At 45.8% G+C, this 20,093-nt stretch overlaps 1 protein-coding gene and 1 long non-coding RNA gene across 2 annotated transcripts; one reads left to right on the top strand and one right to left on the bottom strand.

The window, feature by feature from the left end:
* Positions 1–807: 807 nt before the first annotated feature.
* LOC307203788 lies at positions 808–4,402 on the bottom strand. The gene is made up of 2 exons (XR_013833347.1): positions 4,332–4,402; positions 808–3,872 (listed from the first exon to the last, which is right to left on the bottom strand). It is a non-coding gene; the product is annotated as an uncharacterized lncRNA (long non-coding RNA).
* A 215-nt stretch (positions 4,403–4,617) lies between these two features.
* ZW10 (zw10 kinetochore protein) lies at positions 4,618–20,093 on the top strand. The gene is made up of 16 exons (XM_079954684.1): positions 4,618–4,789; positions 7,111–7,245; positions 7,614–7,715; positions 7,826–7,903; positions 8,035–8,194; positions 10,098–10,247; positions 10,880–11,071; positions 11,456–11,619; positions 12,045–12,227; positions 13,063–13,301; positions 13,480–13,551; positions 14,203–14,360; positions 14,971–15,101; positions 15,927–16,058; positions 17,014–17,216; positions 18,548–20,093. The coding sequence occupies exons 1-16, from the start codon at positions 4,655–4,657 to the stop codon at positions 18,666–18,668; spliced, it is 2,355 nt and encodes a 784-aa protein (XP_079810810.1). The 5' UTR covers positions 4,618–4,654; the 3' UTR covers positions 18,669–20,093.

Here is a 20,093-nt window from a genome sequence, read left to right as displayed (position 1 = left end):
GGAGATCACTGTAAACAGATGAAAACATTAGCAGGATTGCAATAACACTTGTAATGTAATGGGTATTATGGAGATAATGAAGGTTTTTTTTAATACAAAAATGGGAGTATTGAAGAGGATGCAGTAGAAAAGATTTGATAATAGAACCCATGGAGGGGATGGTGGGAAGGCCAGAGATTCATTGGAATCTCGTAATTGTGGATATGTGCTGTCTTATCTTTATAATTTTATACTTGTAAAATCAAATAAAAATTATTTATGGGAAAAAGAGAGAGTCCAGCAACATCTAAAGGGCCACAGATTCCCCCGCCTAGTACAGAGCTTGCATTTCAGTTTTATTCTTTATTGAAAAACAAAAAGGTACAAAATTTCAAGTGCACAGAGTAAAATAAGACACACAAGAAAGAACAAGAGACAATACCCGTGTAGGAAACAAAACAGAACAACAACAACAAAAGATATTGTGTACATTACAAAAAGGGGGGAAATAGTAGTTAAGCACACCTTAACCTAATATGGTGTTTAATAATAAAGACAAATAAAAAATACAATTAAAATAGTTAAACCAGCTGCCCCATGGAAAGTGTGCATGCTATACCATGCTGTTCCTCTTTTCAAATATGCATAAGTAGCTCTAAGCTTCAAAGACAGATCAAAGGAACCTTGCATGCAGCCTCCATATGGTGATCTTATTTAGCCTACACTTGTGCATGGAAGGGCCATAGCTCAGTGGGAGACCATCTGCCTTGCATGCAAAAGATCTCAAGTCTATGCCAGCAATACTGACCTAGGTGGCCGGATACTCTGACTTTGTATAGTACTGACAACTTTCCTATGTTCCTGTGTAGGCTCTACATGTGTGTGAATTCAGCATGGTGTGTCAAAGCCATTATTGACAAGGCTAGAGTTGTAGCCATTGCTGCGTTCATAAACAGATTACCAGCCCTGAACAATCCACACCTGTCTTGAATTTACTCTGAGCTATTAAAACAAAACAAAACTGCTCAGTAGTTTCATGCAGAAGAAAAGATTTTTTGGCTTGGTCTCCAACTAAGCAACTTGCTTCAGCAAGTATGTAAGACAGTACCAAACTGGTGCCCTGCTGATGCTTTGAATTACAATTCCCAAAAGAGATGTCATCCAGAACTTCACAGGGGCATCAGGTCTCAGAAGGCTGATGTAGGATTAAATGAGCTTGTTTTCCAGTGAGACCAAGTAGGGGGCAAAGTCCTAATACAGGGGTACCTCGAGTTACAAACACCGCAGGTTACAAACTCCGCTAACCTGGAAGAGTTACCTCAAGTTGAGAACTCTGCCCCAGGATGAGAACGAAAATCGTGTGCTGGTGATACAGCGGCAGCAAGAGGCCCCATTAGCGAAAGCATTTCTCTAGTTAAGAACAGTTTCAGGTTAAGAACGGACCTCCGGAACGAATTAAGTTGGTAACTAGAGGTACCACTGTATGACATTAAATGCAATGATCTAGGCTATGCATTTAGGAAACAGAGCAAAAACTGAAAAACAGGGGCAAGGGAAATGGAGAGAACTTGCAAAACATGTCACTTTGGGGGAAATGACATCTATTCCTGAATATACTTGCATATTTTATTAGTTACTCTGCTATATAAAGAAGCTGTCCAAACACATTTAGCCTCTGTGAACTTCAACTCTATGGGAAGAGAAAGACTGGTGAGGAGGTAATTAATAGTTACCTTGTTATTTCTTTAGTAGGTCACAGCAGACTCAGACAACGAATCATCCTCTCCTAAGCCAGCAGCTGCTCCAGGAGCAATTAGAGGCTCTGTATGCTTCAGCTGGATAGGGCTTACCCCAGCACCACTCATTTGAAGGGCTGTTGCTCAGTGGTAAAGCTTTGCAGGCAGAAGTGTCCCTGGTTCAGGAAAGAACCCTGCCTGAAACCCTGGAGATTTGATGCCAATTAGTTGCATCAATGTTTTGAGGTATTTGCAGTCTCATTCACTTACCAAGTTTATATCTTGTGATTGCAAGAAACCCCTGGAGTGCTTCACAAGGAAATGCCATTTATTTATTTAAAATATAAAGGTTTGGATGTTCCCTGATGTAAGGGTGAATCTTTGCTGGTTCTTTTCATCTCACACACACACACACACACACACACACACAGTTCAGGACTATAAACTACAAGCCTTTTGACTCTACAGTGGTACCTCGGAAGTCGAACGGAATCTGTTCTGGAAGTCCAATCGACTTCCAAAACGTTCAGAAACCAAGGCACGGCTTCCGATTGGCTGCAAGTAGCTGCTGCAGCCAATCGGAAGCCGCGTTGGACGTTCGGGTTCCAAAGGACATTTGCAAACAGGAACACTCACTTCCGAGTTTGCAGCGTTCTGGAGCCAAAATGTTTGAGTTGCAAGGCAGTCAACCAAGGTACGACTGTACAGTGGTACCTCAGGTTAAGTACTTAATTCTTTCCGGAGGTCCATTCTTAACCTGAAACTCTTCTTAACCTGAAGCACCACTTTAGCTAATGGGGCCTCCTGCTGCTGCCGCGCCGCCGGAGCATGATTTCTGTTCTCATCCTGAAGCAAAGTTCTTACCCCGAGGTACTATTTCTGGGTTAGCAGAGTCTGTAACCTGAAGCATATGTAACCTGAAGCATATGTAACCCGAGGTACCACTGTATTTGTAACCTGAAATGTAAAGAAAAGCTATTACTTATTTGTACATTTATAAATCACAGAATTGCAGAGTTGGAAGGGGGTCTTCTAATCCACCCCCCCCCCCAAATCCGGCAACACAGGAATCTCAACTGAAGCATCCATGAATGATGGCCATTCAATCTCTTCTTAAATGTCTCCAATGAAGGATCGTCCATCCCCTTCCAAGAAGTCCACTGCTGAACAGCTCTTTTGTATTTAATAAGAACCAACAAATGAGCAAATCTAGGCTCCTCTGAAGGCCGATTCTATGTGCATTTAACCTCACAAATTTTCAAAGGGAGAGCAGCAAACAGTGAAATCTTATACATTACACAGAAGCAAACCACACTGATTTCAATGGGGCTTACTCCCAAGTAAATATGTATAGGATTGCAGTCTGCGTGTGGAGAATTTCCTAAGGCCACCACAACTACAACACAGCTTTAAAGTAACCCCAGCCCCACTTCTATGCAGACCCCCAAAGAAAGCATCCAAATTCCGCAGTGGACAAAACACAACAGCCCTGCTGTGTCAGGCCAATGGCCCTTCATGCATTGTGGGGGGTTGGACAAAATGGCCCTTGGGGCCCCTTCTGACTCTATGATCTAGTCCAGCAACCTGTTCCCACAGAGGCCAACCATCTGCAGGGAAACCCACAAACGGAAGATGATCACAAGAGCCATTCTCCCCTCCTGTGGCTTCCAGAAAGTGGTATTCGGATGCATTACTGCCTCCAACTGTGGAGGCACAGCATAGCTATCATGCTAGTAGCTATTGATAATATTTTCCTCTTTCACGAATTTGTTTAATTCTCTTTTAAAGCCATATACCGTAGGTTGGTGCTGGTCATTACTGCATCCTGTGGGAGTGAGTTCCACAGCTTAACTTACGTGCTGTGTGAATAACTTTCTTGTATCTGTCCTGAGTTTTTCAACATTCAGTTTCATTGGAGGCCCCCGAGTTCTAGTGTGCTGAGAGAAAGGGGGGGGGGGTAAAAACCTATTTTCATGTTGCCTCTTACTCGCCTTTTCCCTAAACTAAAAAGGCATCAGACACTGCAACCTTTCCTCCTAGTGGAGTCGCTTCATCCCTTTCCTCATTTTGATTGCCCCTTTCCGATCCTTTTTCAGCTCTGCGATACCCTTTTTGAAAGAAAGAAAACCGACCGATGTGTTTGTTAAGTGCTTATTTCTGCTCATCAACAACAATTAAGAAAACGCACAACTATAACAACTAAATTTTCAGTACTATGCTGAATTACAGCAGCAGATGAACAACCCACACACATATTCCTTTGAGGAAGGTCCCTATGCAGCAGCGCCTCCCTGCCTGGCTGATTTGCATTTCTATATTTAAAAATAAAGCCTGTCCGCCGCAAGGCGTATTTTCCACCCCATGCCGGCAGGCGAGACTCGCCAAGCGGCCCAAAAAGGAATCCAAAGCAGAAGCTGCTCTACTTTTCTATATCTATGGCCACAGATGCGCAGCCACCATTGGGCCTCGTTCGGGTTTTCTTAAGGGAACGGAGCTGCGGCGCTCTACCCCTCGGAACTCTATGGCTCCCCGCCCCCATTTCCTATGTAAGCTTTGCGAAAGCACGTAAATGCAAAAGCACGCCACGTTTTAATTTATTACTTAACAAACGCACACGTTCACTCTCGAGAGGGGCCCCTTCAGTGCCATCTCTCCTCGTCCGGTGTCTCTGTTTTTAAATATCAAGGCCCGCATTTCCGGCCTGAGAAACGACTTTCCACGTGAGACCGGAAGCCCGTATCCTGCGCGTGCCGCTCTACCCTTCCCCAGCGCCCAACTCCACGGGCGGTCCTCCCGGGGCGGGCGCAGGGCACTCTGGGAATGTAAGGCTTCTCCCGGCGGGAAAGGCTGACGCGCGTTCCCTTTCCCGTGATGCCTTTCGCGCGGCTAAAGGAGAAGAAGTGCTGGCGGCGGCTGCTGACGAAGGCGCCGGCTCCCTCATGGCGGAGAAGGCCGAGGCGGAGGCGAGGAGCGCCTCGCTAGTGGAAGCCGTGCTGGCCTGCTCGGGCCGCCTGGAGAAGGAGGGCCTCAGCGGCCGCATCTCCCGCCTCTCTTGCCGGGTGGAGGAGCTCAAGGTGCGAGGAAGGGGAGGGGGGAAGGGGAAGAGAGGTGGGCGGGGCCTCCGAGGAGGGACCTGTCACCTAGTGGGCGGGGCCTTGGCCGCAGAGGGGTGGGGCTTACATGGGCGCCGCCCCTTTCGAAGCCTTCCTTTTACCCCCTGAAATCCTTTAATGGAGTGATCTAAGCGAGAGTGTTTCTGAGCCCATGCGGAATTTAATAATAATAATAATAATAATAATAATAATAATAATAATAATAATAATAATAATTATACACCACTCATCTGGCTGAGTTTCCCCAGCCACTCTGGGCAGCTCCCAATCAAATGTTAAAAACAGTACAGCATTGAATATTAAAAACTTCCCTGAACAGGGCTGCCTTCAGATGTCTTTTAAAGATAGGATAGCTGCTTATTTCCTTCACATCTGAATTATGTATTCTTCTATTTATTCATCGCCATGTGTTGGCTATTTGCAGATTAGTTGCACTGCAGAAAGCGTGCTGGGGAGACCACACATTACAAGGAATGCAAAATAACTTTAGCTAGGTTTTAATAACAAAAACAAAAACTCATTTTAAACAAAATATATCAACAAGCATGACGCAACCACCAACCCATCCCCCAGGTGCTGCTAGGTGAGAGAGCTAGGTGCTGCTCTTCATATACTATACCCAGTTGCTGACACAGCTTAATTAACACAACTTACCAGCACCTTAGGGACGCAGGTGGCGCTGTGGGTTAAAGCCTCAGCGCCTAGGACTTGCCGATCGAAAGGTTGGCGGTTCGAATCCCTGCGGCGGGGTGCGCTCCCGCTGCTCGGTCCCAGCGCCTGCCAACCTAGCAGTTCGAAAGCACCTCCGGGTGCAAGTAGATAAATAGGGACCGCTTACCAGCGGGAAGGTAAACGGCGTTTCCGTGTGAGGCTCTGGCTCTGGCCAGAGCAGCGATGTCACGCTGGCCACGTGACCTGGAAGTGTCTCCGGACAGCGCTGGCCCCTGGCCTCTTAAGTGAGATGGGCGCACAACCCCAGAGTCTGTCAAGACTGGCCCGTACGGGCAGGGGTACCTTTACCTTTACCTTTACCTTTACCTTTACCAGCACCTTATATAATTTTTCACAGCTGTAAAACTAGGTCATGTTATTTGCTCTGGCCCTTAAAGACATACACATCTTGTGGAACAATAATGAACCTTCACATTTAAAGAGACCATTCAACATATTTCACCTTTCTTCCAAGGTAGCTTTTGCAATTCTCCCCATTTTACCCCACAACAACCTTGAGAGGTAGGCTAGGCTGGGAGAGACAGTGACTGGCTCAAGGACCACCTGCTGAGCTTCATGGCCGGGTAGAGATTTGAATCCTGATCTGCTGGGCCAGTAAAGTTTCCCAAATTTAAGGCTCCAGGTGTTTTGGGACCGTAGTTGCCACCATCCCTGACTGCTGGTCTTGCTAGCTAGCAGTGATGGGAGTTGTGGTCCAAAAAACCAGCTGGAGACCCAAGTCTGAGAAACACTGTGCTAGCCCTAGTGCAACACTAACCACTATTCCATGCTGGGATGAGCTGGCAGGTTAATTTTTTCACCCGGTAGGTAGTTTTTTCAGAGTTCAACACTGGTGTGTGTAATGCTTTTTGTTTAATTTGTTAAAGGATTTCTCCTGCCATAGAATAGCAATGTAAGATGTTTCCTTATGCTGAGTCACACCTTTGGTCCTTCCAGCTCAGTATTGTCTACACACAAACTGGCAGCAGCTTCTCCAGGGGACAGCTACAAGTCCACCTGGAGATGCCATTGGAAATTGAACCTGAGACCTTCGGCATCCAAAGTTGATGCTCTGCCACTGAGCTCGGCCCTTTCCCATAGAGTTGGTCATTTAGTCCTCCCATGTTCTTCAACCAGATGTTGTTGGAGTGCCACTCTTAGGATCTCTTAACTGTTGGCTGAGCTGGCAGGGGTGATGGGAGTATTCTAGCAACATATGGCATCCCAGGGTTAAATAATAACAAATCCACTGCTTACTGCAACTACTGACAATTGGACCAAAGAGAAGTTCTCTCTAGATCAATATGACTACTGTGCCCTTGGGGGTTATTTGCCTTCCGCTGCAGCACACAACATGTGTTGTTTACTTGAGGCCTCTAAAGATAATTTGCTGTGCAGGGACCTTGTTTGTTACGCCTTTTATCTACTTGTGTTAAATTGGATGCCTTGCAATCTCTGAGGAACTGGCAAATGGAGAATCATGCTTTTGGTCAACTGATTGGGTTCTATGAGTTATTGCACTTCTGTGATTTTATGTAAGTTTGATGTGGCTTTTCCTTCCACTCTTCCAGGATGAAGTCTGCAGCATGGTCAACAAGAGGTACATAGAGTTTCTGCCCAGTATGCAGAGTGCCAAGGATTTGGAGTCCCAAGTGGAGGAACTTTCTGGCAGCATTGACCAGCTGAAGTCCAGGATTGAGATGGAGGTGATTCAAAGAAAAATAATGGGCCTTTGCCAGAACTGAGTTAGAAGGGCTAAGAAGTTTGATATTTCCAATCCAAATGTCTAACAAAAAAGCCCCATAAAATTATATGATCATAAAATAACTGCAAATTGGAAAGTAACTTTTATTTTGTGACCTTGATGCCTGAGCATCACAGCACAGGGCTTTTCTTTCTCAAATAATACTGTATCTAGACCTCACTAGATGCTAAGAAGCTTCCATGGGCTTAAGAAATATGCCTTCTGTGCCTAGCTCTACAAAAAGGAGGTATCACATGTAATAAAAAACAGCTAAATAATGTTTGCAACCCAGAATTGTACAAATGCTTTGGTTTTGTGGCTCCTTCCCAGGTTCAGCATGACCTGAATGTGGCCATTGCAGAATTTTCTGAGCTGAAACAGCAACTGGAGAGAGACACACTAGTTCTGACTGGACTGAAACAGCTGCAGGAGGTGAGAGGGGGCCTCTCTTCCCCAGTTGCAATGCCAATCTATTTATTTGTTTTTTCAGACCTCATTCTGAATATAGTTAACAGAGATTTTTCCTTCTTTTTATTTTAAAGTTCGAAACTGCTCTCAAACAGTTCAATGCCTTGCTGCCACAAAAGAAGTATGTGTCAGCAGCATGCCACCTGAACAAGGTAATTCCAATTGGGGGACTGGTGGACTTCTGTGACTGCTGTGGACTTTTGTGTCCCTCTAAGAATGGACTTGCTTGGCTCCTGTTTATGCAGTTTCTTACTCTTTGTCTCTTTTTCATTCTTTCTGTCAGGCCCGGAGGATTCTGAAAACGCTGGAGTCACGTCGAGGCTTTGAGCTGAAGATTCTGAAGGCGCTCCGCAGGGAGCTCACAATGCAGACCCAAAACATTATCTACCTCTTGGGTCAGGAGTGGCAGCAAATGGCTGTGTGGAAGGTTCCTCAATCAAAAGGTTTGGCGGGGGGCGTTGTTTGGGGGTTGTGAATGTGTGCTTTTTGGAGGGCAGAGATGAAACGGCAGACAATTTGATTTTGGCTGATCTCTGGTGGAGGGGAGGATATCTCGGTGGTAGAGCATGTGTTCTGCATTCAGAAAGTTCCAGATTTAAGCTCTGGCATCTCCAGATTTTTAAGAAAGTGAGGTAGCAGGTGCTGGAGCCATTGCCAGTCAGAGTGAATGGTACTTAGTTGGTTGGACAAATAGTATCACTTAGTAAAAAGTTGCCTCTTAAGTTATTGTCACCCAGCATTGTTGCAAATTGGAAAAAATGGTCCTGCAAATACATATTTATATATGTGTAGGACTTTATAAGATTAAGATGTTGGTAGTCTTTGCACAATTAAAATGTTAGTACAGAGAGTATATGTGGTTCCGTCGGGCTTTATTGTCCTGTATGATCACAAAATAGAATCTAAAAGGGCTTATAGACAAATTTCCCCTCCAGAGTTATTGTGGTTCACTTATTGGGCTTGGTTCAAGAATTGCTTTCCTGCTTTCCTGTGGACTTATTCTTGACTATACGTAGGCTACTCTTTCTCAACCACTGTTCCCTGTCTGGTGGGGACAATGGGAATATTAGTAATGTACCTTATGGCACTGTTGAAAACAACAAGCAAGCAAAGAGATACAAAGAAATTCACAAGTGCTGGAAGTTCTATACAAAAAAGTAATGGTTCCTTTTGTCCTTGGGTAGTGCAACCAAAGTAATTGAAATGCCTAGAATTTTATGGTTAGCAATGTCTGTTGTAATATTATTGTCTGTGTTGACAAACTTGGAAGAGTTGGGAAATTTTGAAGAGCACTTGGAAGTGTTGTCTGAAACTTGTAGGAACCGGCATCGAATTTCAGAGTGCCTGGGGAAAATTTTGGTGGTTGGTGCTGATAAGCTTCTTTTCTTTCTGCTTGTCTGTGACTGCAGAAACAGACTTGGGGGGTGGGAAGAGTGTGGCTTGTCAAGGACCTGACAGACCATAGTGCATTTTTTGTGGGCTGTGTTCAGTTTGGTGTTCACAAAGTGCAGAACCAGCTCAAAAATTATGGACATTCTGTGCCCCGCCCCACCTTGTGCTGAATCCTCTCAAAGCCTGCCATCCTGCCTGCCTTTTTCTGAATGCTGACAAGGAACTGTTTGGGTTTGCAGATTTGAAACAGGTCAAGCATGCTCTGCAGGTTACATCTTGAAGATTTTATGTCTCCTGGCACTCTGCACTTTACATGTTTCTGGCAGGATTGTGGCAGAGTGTAACAGGGGAATGAAAGCAATTTGGATTCAGGAAGGATGAGCTTAGTCTGTCCTATCTAATGTTTTGTGTTTTATATGCATCCTGTTTTATTGAGGAGTCTGTCCCAAGAAGTTAAAGCTAATAACATGGGAAGCTGTCTTATTATTGCTGCTGCTGTTAATTAAGATTTACAGTTTGTTAATAAATACAAAACCATGATCGCATTTATATGATTGAAATATGGAATGCTGCTTTATAGTGACAGATTATTTGCCCATTTAGTTTAGTACTAATGATTTGCATGGGCAGGTCTTTTCCATTGCATGCTACCTGACCGCCCCCCCCCCCCCGAGCTGTCATGCAATGAACCTGAGACTTTCTATGTGCAAAGCATGTGCTCTACCATGGAGCGATGGTCTCTTGCTATTTGTAATATCCATACCAACATGGGACATGCATCTCATTGGCTGCTATTGAACACATGCAAGCAATCCTATTTGTGGAATTGCCTGTGAATTGATATTGAAGTCTGGAAAGGCAGGCCATGCAAAACCCATCCTCTGTGTTTGCTCTTTTGCTTTGAAGCCAATGTTTTGCTGTAACGGGGGCTTGTCCTGTGTACTTCTTGCTTAGAAGCGGGCAGCCTGGAGTCAGCCATGGAGACAGAACTGCATTTGTGCAAGGTGCTGTCCAAGGAGGATGTGGTCCCTGGCCCAACAGTAGCGTCTGTGCTGCAGGCATTTGCTATCCTGGATGAGCTGCGTTTGAAGTTCAGGCACTTCGGTAAGTGACTTTCACTGGCAACAACCAAAATTTGGCTGTAGTTAAAACCATATGTCATTTGAATTGGATCAGGTTTCCAAACTTTAGATACCTGAAGCATAGCTGTTTTTCTGGATTAAAATCAGAGACTTGCTTCCCTCTTTCCTCACAGCAGTCTGCTCTTAATCAGCTCCTAAAACAGTGGGGAGGCATCCTTCTTCCATCTTCAGTATAGCTCAGTTAATATTTTCTTTTCCACCTCTTTATTATTGTTATTTTGCCTAGTCAGTCAGGAATAGCATTGGACAGGGGTGATGCTCTTGTAAGCATGGAAGGGTCGTAGCTCAGTAGCTGAAACATTCATGGAGATGTGGGAAAGAGTTTAATTAAATGTACAGAGACAAATTGCTACAGTTTTATCTTTTCTTCGTTAAGAGCAGTATTTTGGAATTCCTCTTGCTTGCTCCAGAAGAATCTACTACCCTCTTCTTCCTTGCCCACCCCCTTGTACTATCTTCATTCTTAAGTTAAGCTAGACCAATTCAAGGAATGTTGCAGCAGCCCAAGTGGAAATGCCACCCAGCATGCTGCTTCTACTTCGTCTTTCAACCCCGGCTATTAATGGCTCCCTCCTTCCCTGTTCCTTGTGCCAGGACAGTTGCTGCTGAAGTACATCCTCAAGCCGCTCATCTCCCACCCGTCATTGCAGCCCTTGCCTGAGGAGCACCCTGATGCCGTCACGCTGAGGTTTAGGTCTGTGGGCTCCAATCTTGGCCACCCGTCCCCCGTGGAGGTGTTTGCCAGGATCAAGCTGGTACTTGAGGTCCTTCACAAGTATCATTTAGGTATGGAGCTCCTTGCTAGCCGGAACCATGGTAGGTGGCCGTCAGAGTGGGTCAGGAGAACTTCTTGTGTGCTGCTGAAGAAGATGCCACAGAACTTGGCCAGGAACCTGTGGCCTACCAGATGTTGTACTCCAGCTCCCATCAGCCTCATCCAGCATGGCCAGTGGTCAGGAATGATAAGAGTTGTGGTTCAACAACATCTGGAGGGACAAGGGTTCACCAGCCTGGCCATTGAGGCTTCTAAAAATTATGCCACTGTTTTCCAAATGCAGAGGAAATTTGCCAAGGGGAGCTGCCCCTATTGTGCATGGTGCTGTTTTGTGCCAGGGCATTGAGGGGGCCATGATTATTCTTACATTCTGAACTCTGTATCTCTTTTCCCAGGTGTTCCACTTGAGCACTGTGCAGAGGAGGAGAACAGCTCCAATCTAGTCCTGGCAGAGGTGTTGGGTGACACAATCTGGAAGGACATTTCGGACTGTCTCATTCGTGACTGCTTGGTGCATTCGATCCCAAACAACAGCAGCAAACTGGGGCAGTATATTGAGGTGAGCGTTGCAGCAGCTGAGGGACTGTGAAGGATGGGAAAGGCCTGTGGAACAGTTCCCTAAACCCTCTTCCCTTTGCCTTCAAAGTTAGCCCTTGAGTTGTCGTTGTAAAGGTTTGCTTAGCGGACGAAGGCAAAAGTTCAAAATATGCACATACTAAAATAACTGATCATTTCCTGACTGTCTTCCTTTTTTCACTGTTGTTAGTAGGCCGCTATAGCGTCTGATAAATTCTAATGCGTCAGCTTCCCATGGCCTGCTACTAAACCAAATGATCCATAATTTCCTTATTTTATGGGGATTCAAGGCCTGAAAGCTGGAGACACATTGGCACATTCATTCCCAATGCTGGGCCTTCTGTTCCACCCATAGATAGCATTTACGGGGCTCATTGTTCCTCCTCTCCCCCCCACCCCCTGGTTTAGGTTATTAAAGCTACTGAGGAGTTTGAAAAAGCCTTAAAGGACATGCGGTTCCTAAAGGAGGATGCCACCGACTTGCTGACCTATGCCCGTAACATCAACTGTCACTTTGCTAATAAGAAATGCCAGGATGTGATAGTGGCAGCCAGAAATCTGATGACATCGGAAATACACAACACCATAAAGGTAGCTGAGTCAATAGAACCTCTGCTTATTTCCTCAGTGTTTGAGTATTTTTCCAGGTGGATTGCGTAATCCTGTGTGTTGTTAACCATGCTTACATTTTAGTGATATGCATTTTTTGGGGGGTCTTTTTTAGTTATTCCAAAGTATATGAATCAGGCAGTGCTCTGGGATAGCTCTTTAGTTTGAGCAAAGTCCAGTTTTTGAAACAGGAAATTCAAGATCCCTATACAGAGTTGTGCTGCTCTGCATAGATCAGTTTAGTACCGTATTGGCCTGAATATAAGCTGCACCCGAATATAAGCCACATCTTTAAAATTCAAAGGGGGGGGGAATAATAAAAAGACAATACCTGAATATAAGCTGCTCCCTTAAAATTCCGCAGCCATTCACACCTGTTCAGTTTTACCGTATGTCTGTTTCAGCAGTGATATCATAAAAGCAAATTTTTGTACGGTCGCGAATTTTAGCTGCATTTTAACTTTTCAAGGTCAGAATTTGGGGGAAAAGTGCGGCTTGTATTCAGGCCAGTATGGTATGTTTGGGCCTGCTGGGCTGTGCGGTAAACCTAACCTGGGTTGTTTCTATGGTCTTCCTAGGCACTCTTGTAGTAAGCTTTTCCCCTCTTCCTAATTGGACTTGTATTCTGCTCTTTCTGGAAAAATGGAAGATCTTTTAACTTTTATTGGTCTTCCTTCCAGACACGTTAAAAGTCCTGCATTCCAGTCCCAACACAAACACTTGACCTATGTGTTGTGCCCTAAGTTGGTATTTTGCTTGCGCTGCAGTTCCACTCCCATCCCCCTTTCCAGTGTACATCTTTATTTCCCCTTCCTAGGTTACCCCAGACTCCTCTGTAATTCTGCCCAAAATGCCTGACCCCGGAGCAGGTGACCAGTTAAAGGTGCAAAAAGTATCTGAGGCTCTTGACAAGCAGGCGACAAATTTGGAGAATGAGAAAAGGCTGAGCCGCCACACCTTTTCGTTTCCTGCCTGCCGCATCAGTGAATCTGTACAGAAGTTGATGGTGTTGGCTTATCAGACGCTCCAGGAAGCCTCAGCCAGCACGGATCAGTGGTGAGGACTCTGAGTGAATTGTTTGGGGGGTGTTGAGTGGGTAGGCCTGCCATGCAGCCAACAAATGCTTAAGTCCTCCAAGCATTTTGTGCTGTAGCTGTGATGCTTTTAGCCACACAACCCAGATAATGTTTCTGCTTTTTCCTTTCTTCTCCCTGCCCCCCCCCCCAATCCCCAGCTGCATCCAGCTCTTCTACTCGGTGCGGAACATCTTTCATCTGTTCTGTGATGTGGTGCCGATGTATCACAAGTGAGTGACATGAAAAACCTCGCCGGGGAGGTGAAATTTTTTTGTTTCTTCAGTCCCCCTTTCCTCCTTTTGTTCTCTCTTAAAAAAACAAACAAAAAACCTTTATGAAGACATGGCTTAATGACTTTGGACAGTGATCCTTTGGAAATTTCAGAAATGTTTGAGCAACAGCAGCTTTACATTCCATGCAGGTGCCAGAGAACAGCTTGCCTAAACCCATACAGTCTGAAGAAAGATGCAACAGCAGGCGCCTCCACTGGCAGCTAACATATCTCATTGCTATGCCAACTCCAAATGGGCACTGCATGATCCCAAAGGGACTGCCTTCCCTCTGCCTTCGCCTCTCGCCCTTCCTCCATTAGGGGTTTTCTACCCCAAGGATGGGAGGCATGTAGTCCTTCATAAAGTGTTGGGCTCCGAAACCCATCAGCCTCAGCTAGCAGGGCCAATGATCAGAAATGTTGGGAGTTGGTCCCCAAAAGCATCCGAGGGGATCACATATCTCTTCTAAGCATATAGACAGAATGACATTCCTGCTCTGGGAAACCTAGTGGCTTTATTTTCTTTAGGTGGTTGCAGAGGAAAATGATCAAAAACTGTCTCATGACCATCTGGGAACATCTGCTCTCCCCCTTCTTTTCTCCTCCCTAGAGAAAACCTTCAGAAACTTCCCCAGCTGGCTGCTATACATCACAACAACTGCATGTACATTGCACACCACCTTCTGACCCTGGGCCACCAATTCCGGGGCCACCTAATGGATGGAATAGCCACATTTGTTGACCTGGTGCCTGGTTTCAGGAAACTTGGTGAGCCTGGAGGAAACTTACTTGTTCATGTTTATGGATATTTACACCCTTCTTTCCAGCCTAGCTGGATTCTCAAAGCAGCGTACCTTTCAAATGCAAACAGAGATTCAATTACAGCAGGGATATGTGGTGTGTGTGTGTGGCATTGTGGTACAGTCCAGGTTCTTCATTTCGTTATACCAACAAATGCTCTCCAGAAATTTGATGCTCTCCAGAAATTTGGAATCCAGCTCCCATCAACCCCAGCCAGCATGGACAATGATTAAGGAAGATGAGAGTTGTAGTCCAACAGCATCTGGAGGATGCAAGGGGGGGGGGGGAGATTGTTCTAGCGGGAAAGGGGTGGGGGAAGGAACCACAGGTAACCCTGCAAACTAGTAAATTTGCCAATCCCTCTGCCCGATCTTCTTTTGTATTGTATTTCTGTGGGACTCCTCACAAGTGCAGAGGAACATTCCCCTGAAGTCCCTTGAAAATTCTCCTGGTGTACTTTGCAGGAACCTGCTGCTTATGAAGAGGTAGATCTTTGGGTAGTTCAGAAACTTGCCTGGTGGTGTTATGGTTCCTGGAACTCGAGGCCAGAACTGAGACTTCTCCCTCTTCCCCACAGGGACGGAGTGTTTCCTGGCCCAGATGCGAGTGCAAAAGGAGGAACTCCTGGAGAGACTCTCAAGCGCCAGGGATCTCTCCAGTGTGGATGATGACGACAACTATTCAGCGGCAAACAAAGCTGTGCGGCAGGTGAGTGGAGGTGAAGCTCTTGAGGGATCGGCTGCAAGCTTTTACAGTGCCCATCATTTGTAGTCTGTACATTACACTGACACTGAAAGGCAGGTACTCTTCTGAACAATGAAGGAAGATCAGGAGAGCCCTACTGGGTCTGTTTAGTCTATTCTCCTGTTTCCAACCCTGGCCATGTCGATTCCACCAGGAAACCTCTAAGCAAGGCATGAGAGCAACAGCCTTCCCTGTTGTCATTTCTCCCCACACTCCCCCCCCCCAGCAACTGGTATTGAGTGGTATACTATCTCTGAACCTGGAGGTTCTACTTAATCATCAAAGCTCCCCCTTTCACAGCCATCTCTGCTGCTGAACATCAACACATCTTGCCACAGAGACACCCATGATTTGGCTATGAGTTGTGTAAAGAAACAGTTTCTGAAACTTTCTGAATTTGCTGCCTGTCAGTTTTCCTGGAATGACTCCAAATTCTAGTACGTTGGTACCTTGGTAGTCGAATGGCTTGGCTCCCAAACGCCGCAAACCTGGAAGTGAGTGTTCTGGTTTGCAGACATTTTGGGAAGCCAAACGTCCGACTTGGCTTCCACGGCTTCTGATTGAGTGCAGGAAGCTCCTGCAGGCGATCGGAAGCCATGCCTTGGTTTTTGAATGGTTTCGGGAGTCAAACGGACTCCAGGATTAAGTTTGAGAACCAAGAATCTCTCCATCAACGTGCCTACTTTTCTAAGTTGCATCCTGCCACTGTCTGTTCCTCCCCACCCCTACCGGTCACATTGTGAGTCGTCTTGGGTTTGTATGTATTAAGAAGGTGCAGTTTCTTTCAAGGTCTTGCACCAGCTGAAGAGGCTTGGCATGGTTTGGCAGGACGTCCTTCCAGTGAATATCTACTGCAAGGCCATGGGGACTCTGCTTAACACCGCTCTCACTGAGATCATCAGCAGAATTGCTGCCTTGGAGGTGAGAACCGTGTGGGCCACAGGTGGTTTCTCAATGTAGTTGAGGTCCACTCCTCCCTGCAAAACACAGTTGCTTTTCTTAGTGTGAGCAGCCTTTCTTCTGTGGATCTGGTTCATGTTTTAGAAAGTTAGAGCCAATTCTTACAACGATGGAAAAGCCTCCCCTAGCAGCTTCTCAGGCTCTGCAAGCCTGATGTTTCCAATTTCCGTAGCATGGAATCACTCCACTAAAAACAACAACAACAAAACCACAATGGCAATTTCATCTCTGTCAGGATCTACATCTTTTAAGTTTAATACAGCTGCTTTTGAACTTGTGAATATGCTGCTTGCATGGGAATTGGCTTCTTTTAAAAGAGAGAGAGAAGTCAAGTGTTACACACTTCCTATGCAGGAGATTATTCTGAATGTCCTGATGGGCACGTAATTTCTGTCTTGGTTGAAAAGACCTCATCTTGGACTGTTACTTCAAGGGAAATATTTGGGTTCTCCTCTGGGGGCGCAGTGGGGACTATTCTCAACATAAGGTGGCAGCAGAAGTTAAAACTGTAAGAATAAGTCTGCTTGTCTGCATCAAGCGTTGATGTCTTCTGAGACATGCAAAATTTAAACCTCCAGTTTCTGCATCTCTTGTAAAAGCGATCTAAGTGTGCTACTTGAAACACTTTTCTCGCTAATCTGATGATAGACTTGTGGGTTTCTGGAAAGTGGGCTGGGATGTGCAAATGTTCAGATAAATCTCATGCCAATTTCTTTTTAACATTTGATTTTATTGGTTTTTTAAATGTGTATTTTATGCAAACCCTAGAGTTTTTTTTTTCCAATTAAGTGGTATATAAATCATGTAACAAAAAAAAGTATATTCTTTCTGATTCATCTAGAGGAAAATGAATTACATCACAGAGAGCCTGTTTTTTGACACCACCCATTTGCTCTTGCTCTCTGCCGTATTGCAGGATATCTCTGCTGAGAACGCAGACAGGTTGCACATGCTTTGTCAGACGATGGTGGACGAGGGGCCCCTGGTGTTCATGCCCCTGCCAGAAGAAAAACAGAACAGACCCTTCCAGGAGGAGGTCCCCGTATACGTGCCGAAATGGATGACATTCAGGGAGCTCATGATGGTGCTACAGGCCAGCCTGCAAGTAATTGTCGACCGGTGGGTGTTCCATACCGTCTGCTCTGCATCCTCCCTATTCCTGTTAGCCCTCCCAGACCAGTAAGGATTGTCTGGGAGAAGTTGAAAACACCAGACAGTGGCATGATATAGCCTGGCTTGGGTGCTTGTTCTGTGCCTGCCCCCTGCCCCACTCAAGAGGTGGTTTTCACCAGAGAAACCCACATTTTGACTATTGTAGCGGTACACATTTTTGGTTGTTCTGCCTCTGAAGACAGTTCGGAAACTTCAGCTAGTGCAGAATTCAACAGTCAGGTTGCTCACTGGAGCAAGGCGGTTTGAGCATATTACACCGATCCTGGTCCAGTTCAAAGTGCTGGTTTTGACCTGTAACAGCTCAGGACCACAATACCTCAAGGACTGCCTCTTTCCATATGAACCTATCCGGTCCCTGAGATCATCTTCTGAGGCCCTTCTTTGTGTGCCCCCTCCTCGAGAGGTCTGGAAGGTGGCAACACGAGAACAGGCCTTCTCTGCATTGGCTCCCCTTCTATAGAATGCTCTCCCCAGGGAAGTTTGCCTGGCGCCTTCATTATACACCTTTAGGTGCCAGGCGAAAACGCTCCTTTTTAACCAGGCCTTTGGTTGATTTTACAGTGGTACCTCGGGTTAAGAACTTAATTCATTCTGGAGGTCCGTTCTTAACCTGAAACTGTTCTTGACCTGAAGCACCACTTTAGCTAACGGGGCCTCCTGCTGTTGCCGCGCCGCTGGAGCACGATTTCTGTTCTCATCCTGAAGCAAAGTTCTTAACCCGAGGTACTATTTCTGGGTTAGTGGAGTCTGTAACCTGAAGCGTATATAACCCGAGGTACAACTGTATTGACATCCAACACCCTTTAGAATGTGGGGTTTTTTGGGGTGGGTATTGGGTTACTGGTTTTGGTTTGATTTTATATGTTGTTTTGTTGTGAACCACCCTGAGACCTCCAGGTATAGGGCGTGTATAAATGGAATAATAATAATAATAATAATAATAATAATAATAATAATAATAATAAAAAATTTAATCTTCCAAGATCCAGGTGTGTTTCTTTAAAGAATGTGACATCTTTGCATAAAACGATGCTGGAGAAGGAAGGAAAGGGCAGGAATTGAAGTGGGATAGATCAGGGTCCTGTAGTAATGTGCAAAGAACAGGCATCGGTACAAGGACCCCAGATCCCAACCCACTGACCACAGAAAGCCATGGGCAGAGAGGTTTACAAAAAGGCCTCCCTCCCTCACTCTCCATGCCCTAATTTCCTTTCTCCCTCAGCTGTTTAAATAACCACTCCTGCTCTTTCCATTTCTTTTGTTTTTGACTCTCCCAGGTGGGCAGATGGCAAAGGGCCCCTTGCAGCCGCATTCTCCGCAAGCGAGGTGAAGAACCTAATCAGAGCCTTGTTCCAGAACACAGAGCGTAGGGCAGCTGCCCTGGCAAAGATCAAGTAGCTTCAGTGCCTCTGCTGTTCATAAAATGTTGTCTTCCTGGACATGCTGCAGTTGGCAGAGCCGGTGTCTTCTCACCCCCCACCTGCACACACACACTCATCCACTTTGACCGTATCTCTTGACAATGACTTGCTGGCTTTTGTGAGCAGGACCTTCCTGTAGACCAGGTTAAGTTTCTCAGAGGAGCATCGCCTGAGGCATTCAAGCCAGCACAGCGATTGTGTTGCCTTCCCAGGCCTCCGAAGATGATCGCCTGACATGACCTGGCACCTGTGGTCCAGAGGGAATCCTGGCTTGTCGGATGTTAACTCCTGGCATGCACACCTGCAGGTCTTGCCAACCCTTTCCCTCTGCTTTGGGTGTTTGGTAAAACCAGTTTGGGTCCGGTGGAACTCATGGCAAACGCGCCCCTGCAGTACATCTGACTGGGAGATGTGGGGCTCTCAGTGGCCTGGGGTAATCTGATTCCTTGTGGCAGAGCATCTATGCAGCGTTTTATTGTTTTTTGAGGGGGGTGGTACCTCCCCTTTGTGCATCTTACCTCATCTGTTTTGCAAATGGCTTCTGAAGCACTCAAGACTTGAAAAATCTCTCTGTGCCCTTTGAAGGGCTTTAAAGTGCCAAAACGTCGTAGTTTTACCAGCTGCTGCCTTTAGCGTACCCCATGCAGCACGCCTCAGAAGTTGTCTTTTTACCCCGAGTCCTCTTCTTTTGTTCTTCCCATATAGGGTCTACGGGTGGAGAAGGCCAGCCGTGCTGCCAGTTGCACCCTCCTGCCTTGGAGGTACGTCACATGCATCCTGTGGCATCTACAGCATGGAAGCCTATGTTTGTTCAGGGAACTATGCACAAACAGCAGAGTATGGATTAGTGCCGCTGCTACAGATGTTTAGGGGGCAGGCCAGCGGTATGTTTGATATTGAGGGTGGGGCCAGAGGCTTAGTCCCGCTGTTCCTTGCTGACGTTCATGGAGAACAACAGAAGAGGCCTACTTGTCTCTTTGACAACTGCAGTATTCTTTCCTTGACTTAATAACTACATAGTTAATCAAAACTGGCTGCTCATAAGCTTTCTCCTCTTTCGCTTATCAGGTTAGGCAGATGTTCTCTCCCACATACCCCACCTCCATCTACAGAATTTGAGATTGAGCATTGGTTAATATGGAAACCTCGGTCTTCTGATTATTTGGGGGAGAGGTGGGGCTTTTGGTTGAACACTCCCTTTTTCTTGTCCCCCCCCCCCAAGCATTTAAACCTCCATTCACAGATGTTAAAATTCAGTCACTGTCTTGTCTAGCATTCATTAAGAAGATAAAATCCAAGATTGTGGAAAAAATGTTACTGGATTAATCATTACTTACAAATTATTTTGTATTCTCATACTTATTTCTTTTTGGGAGCCATTAAATAGGCATATAAAAAACTA

Source organism: Podarcis cretensis, assembly GCF_951804945.1.
Source record: "Podarcis cretensis genome assembly, chromosome: 15".
Taxonomy (NCBI): domain Eukaryota; kingdom Metazoa; phylum Chordata; class Lepidosauria; order Squamata; family Lacertidae; genus Podarcis; species Podarcis cretensis.
The sequence above is the reverse complement of the archived record's forward strand: the minus strand, read 5'-3'. Positions and strand labels throughout refer to the sequence as shown.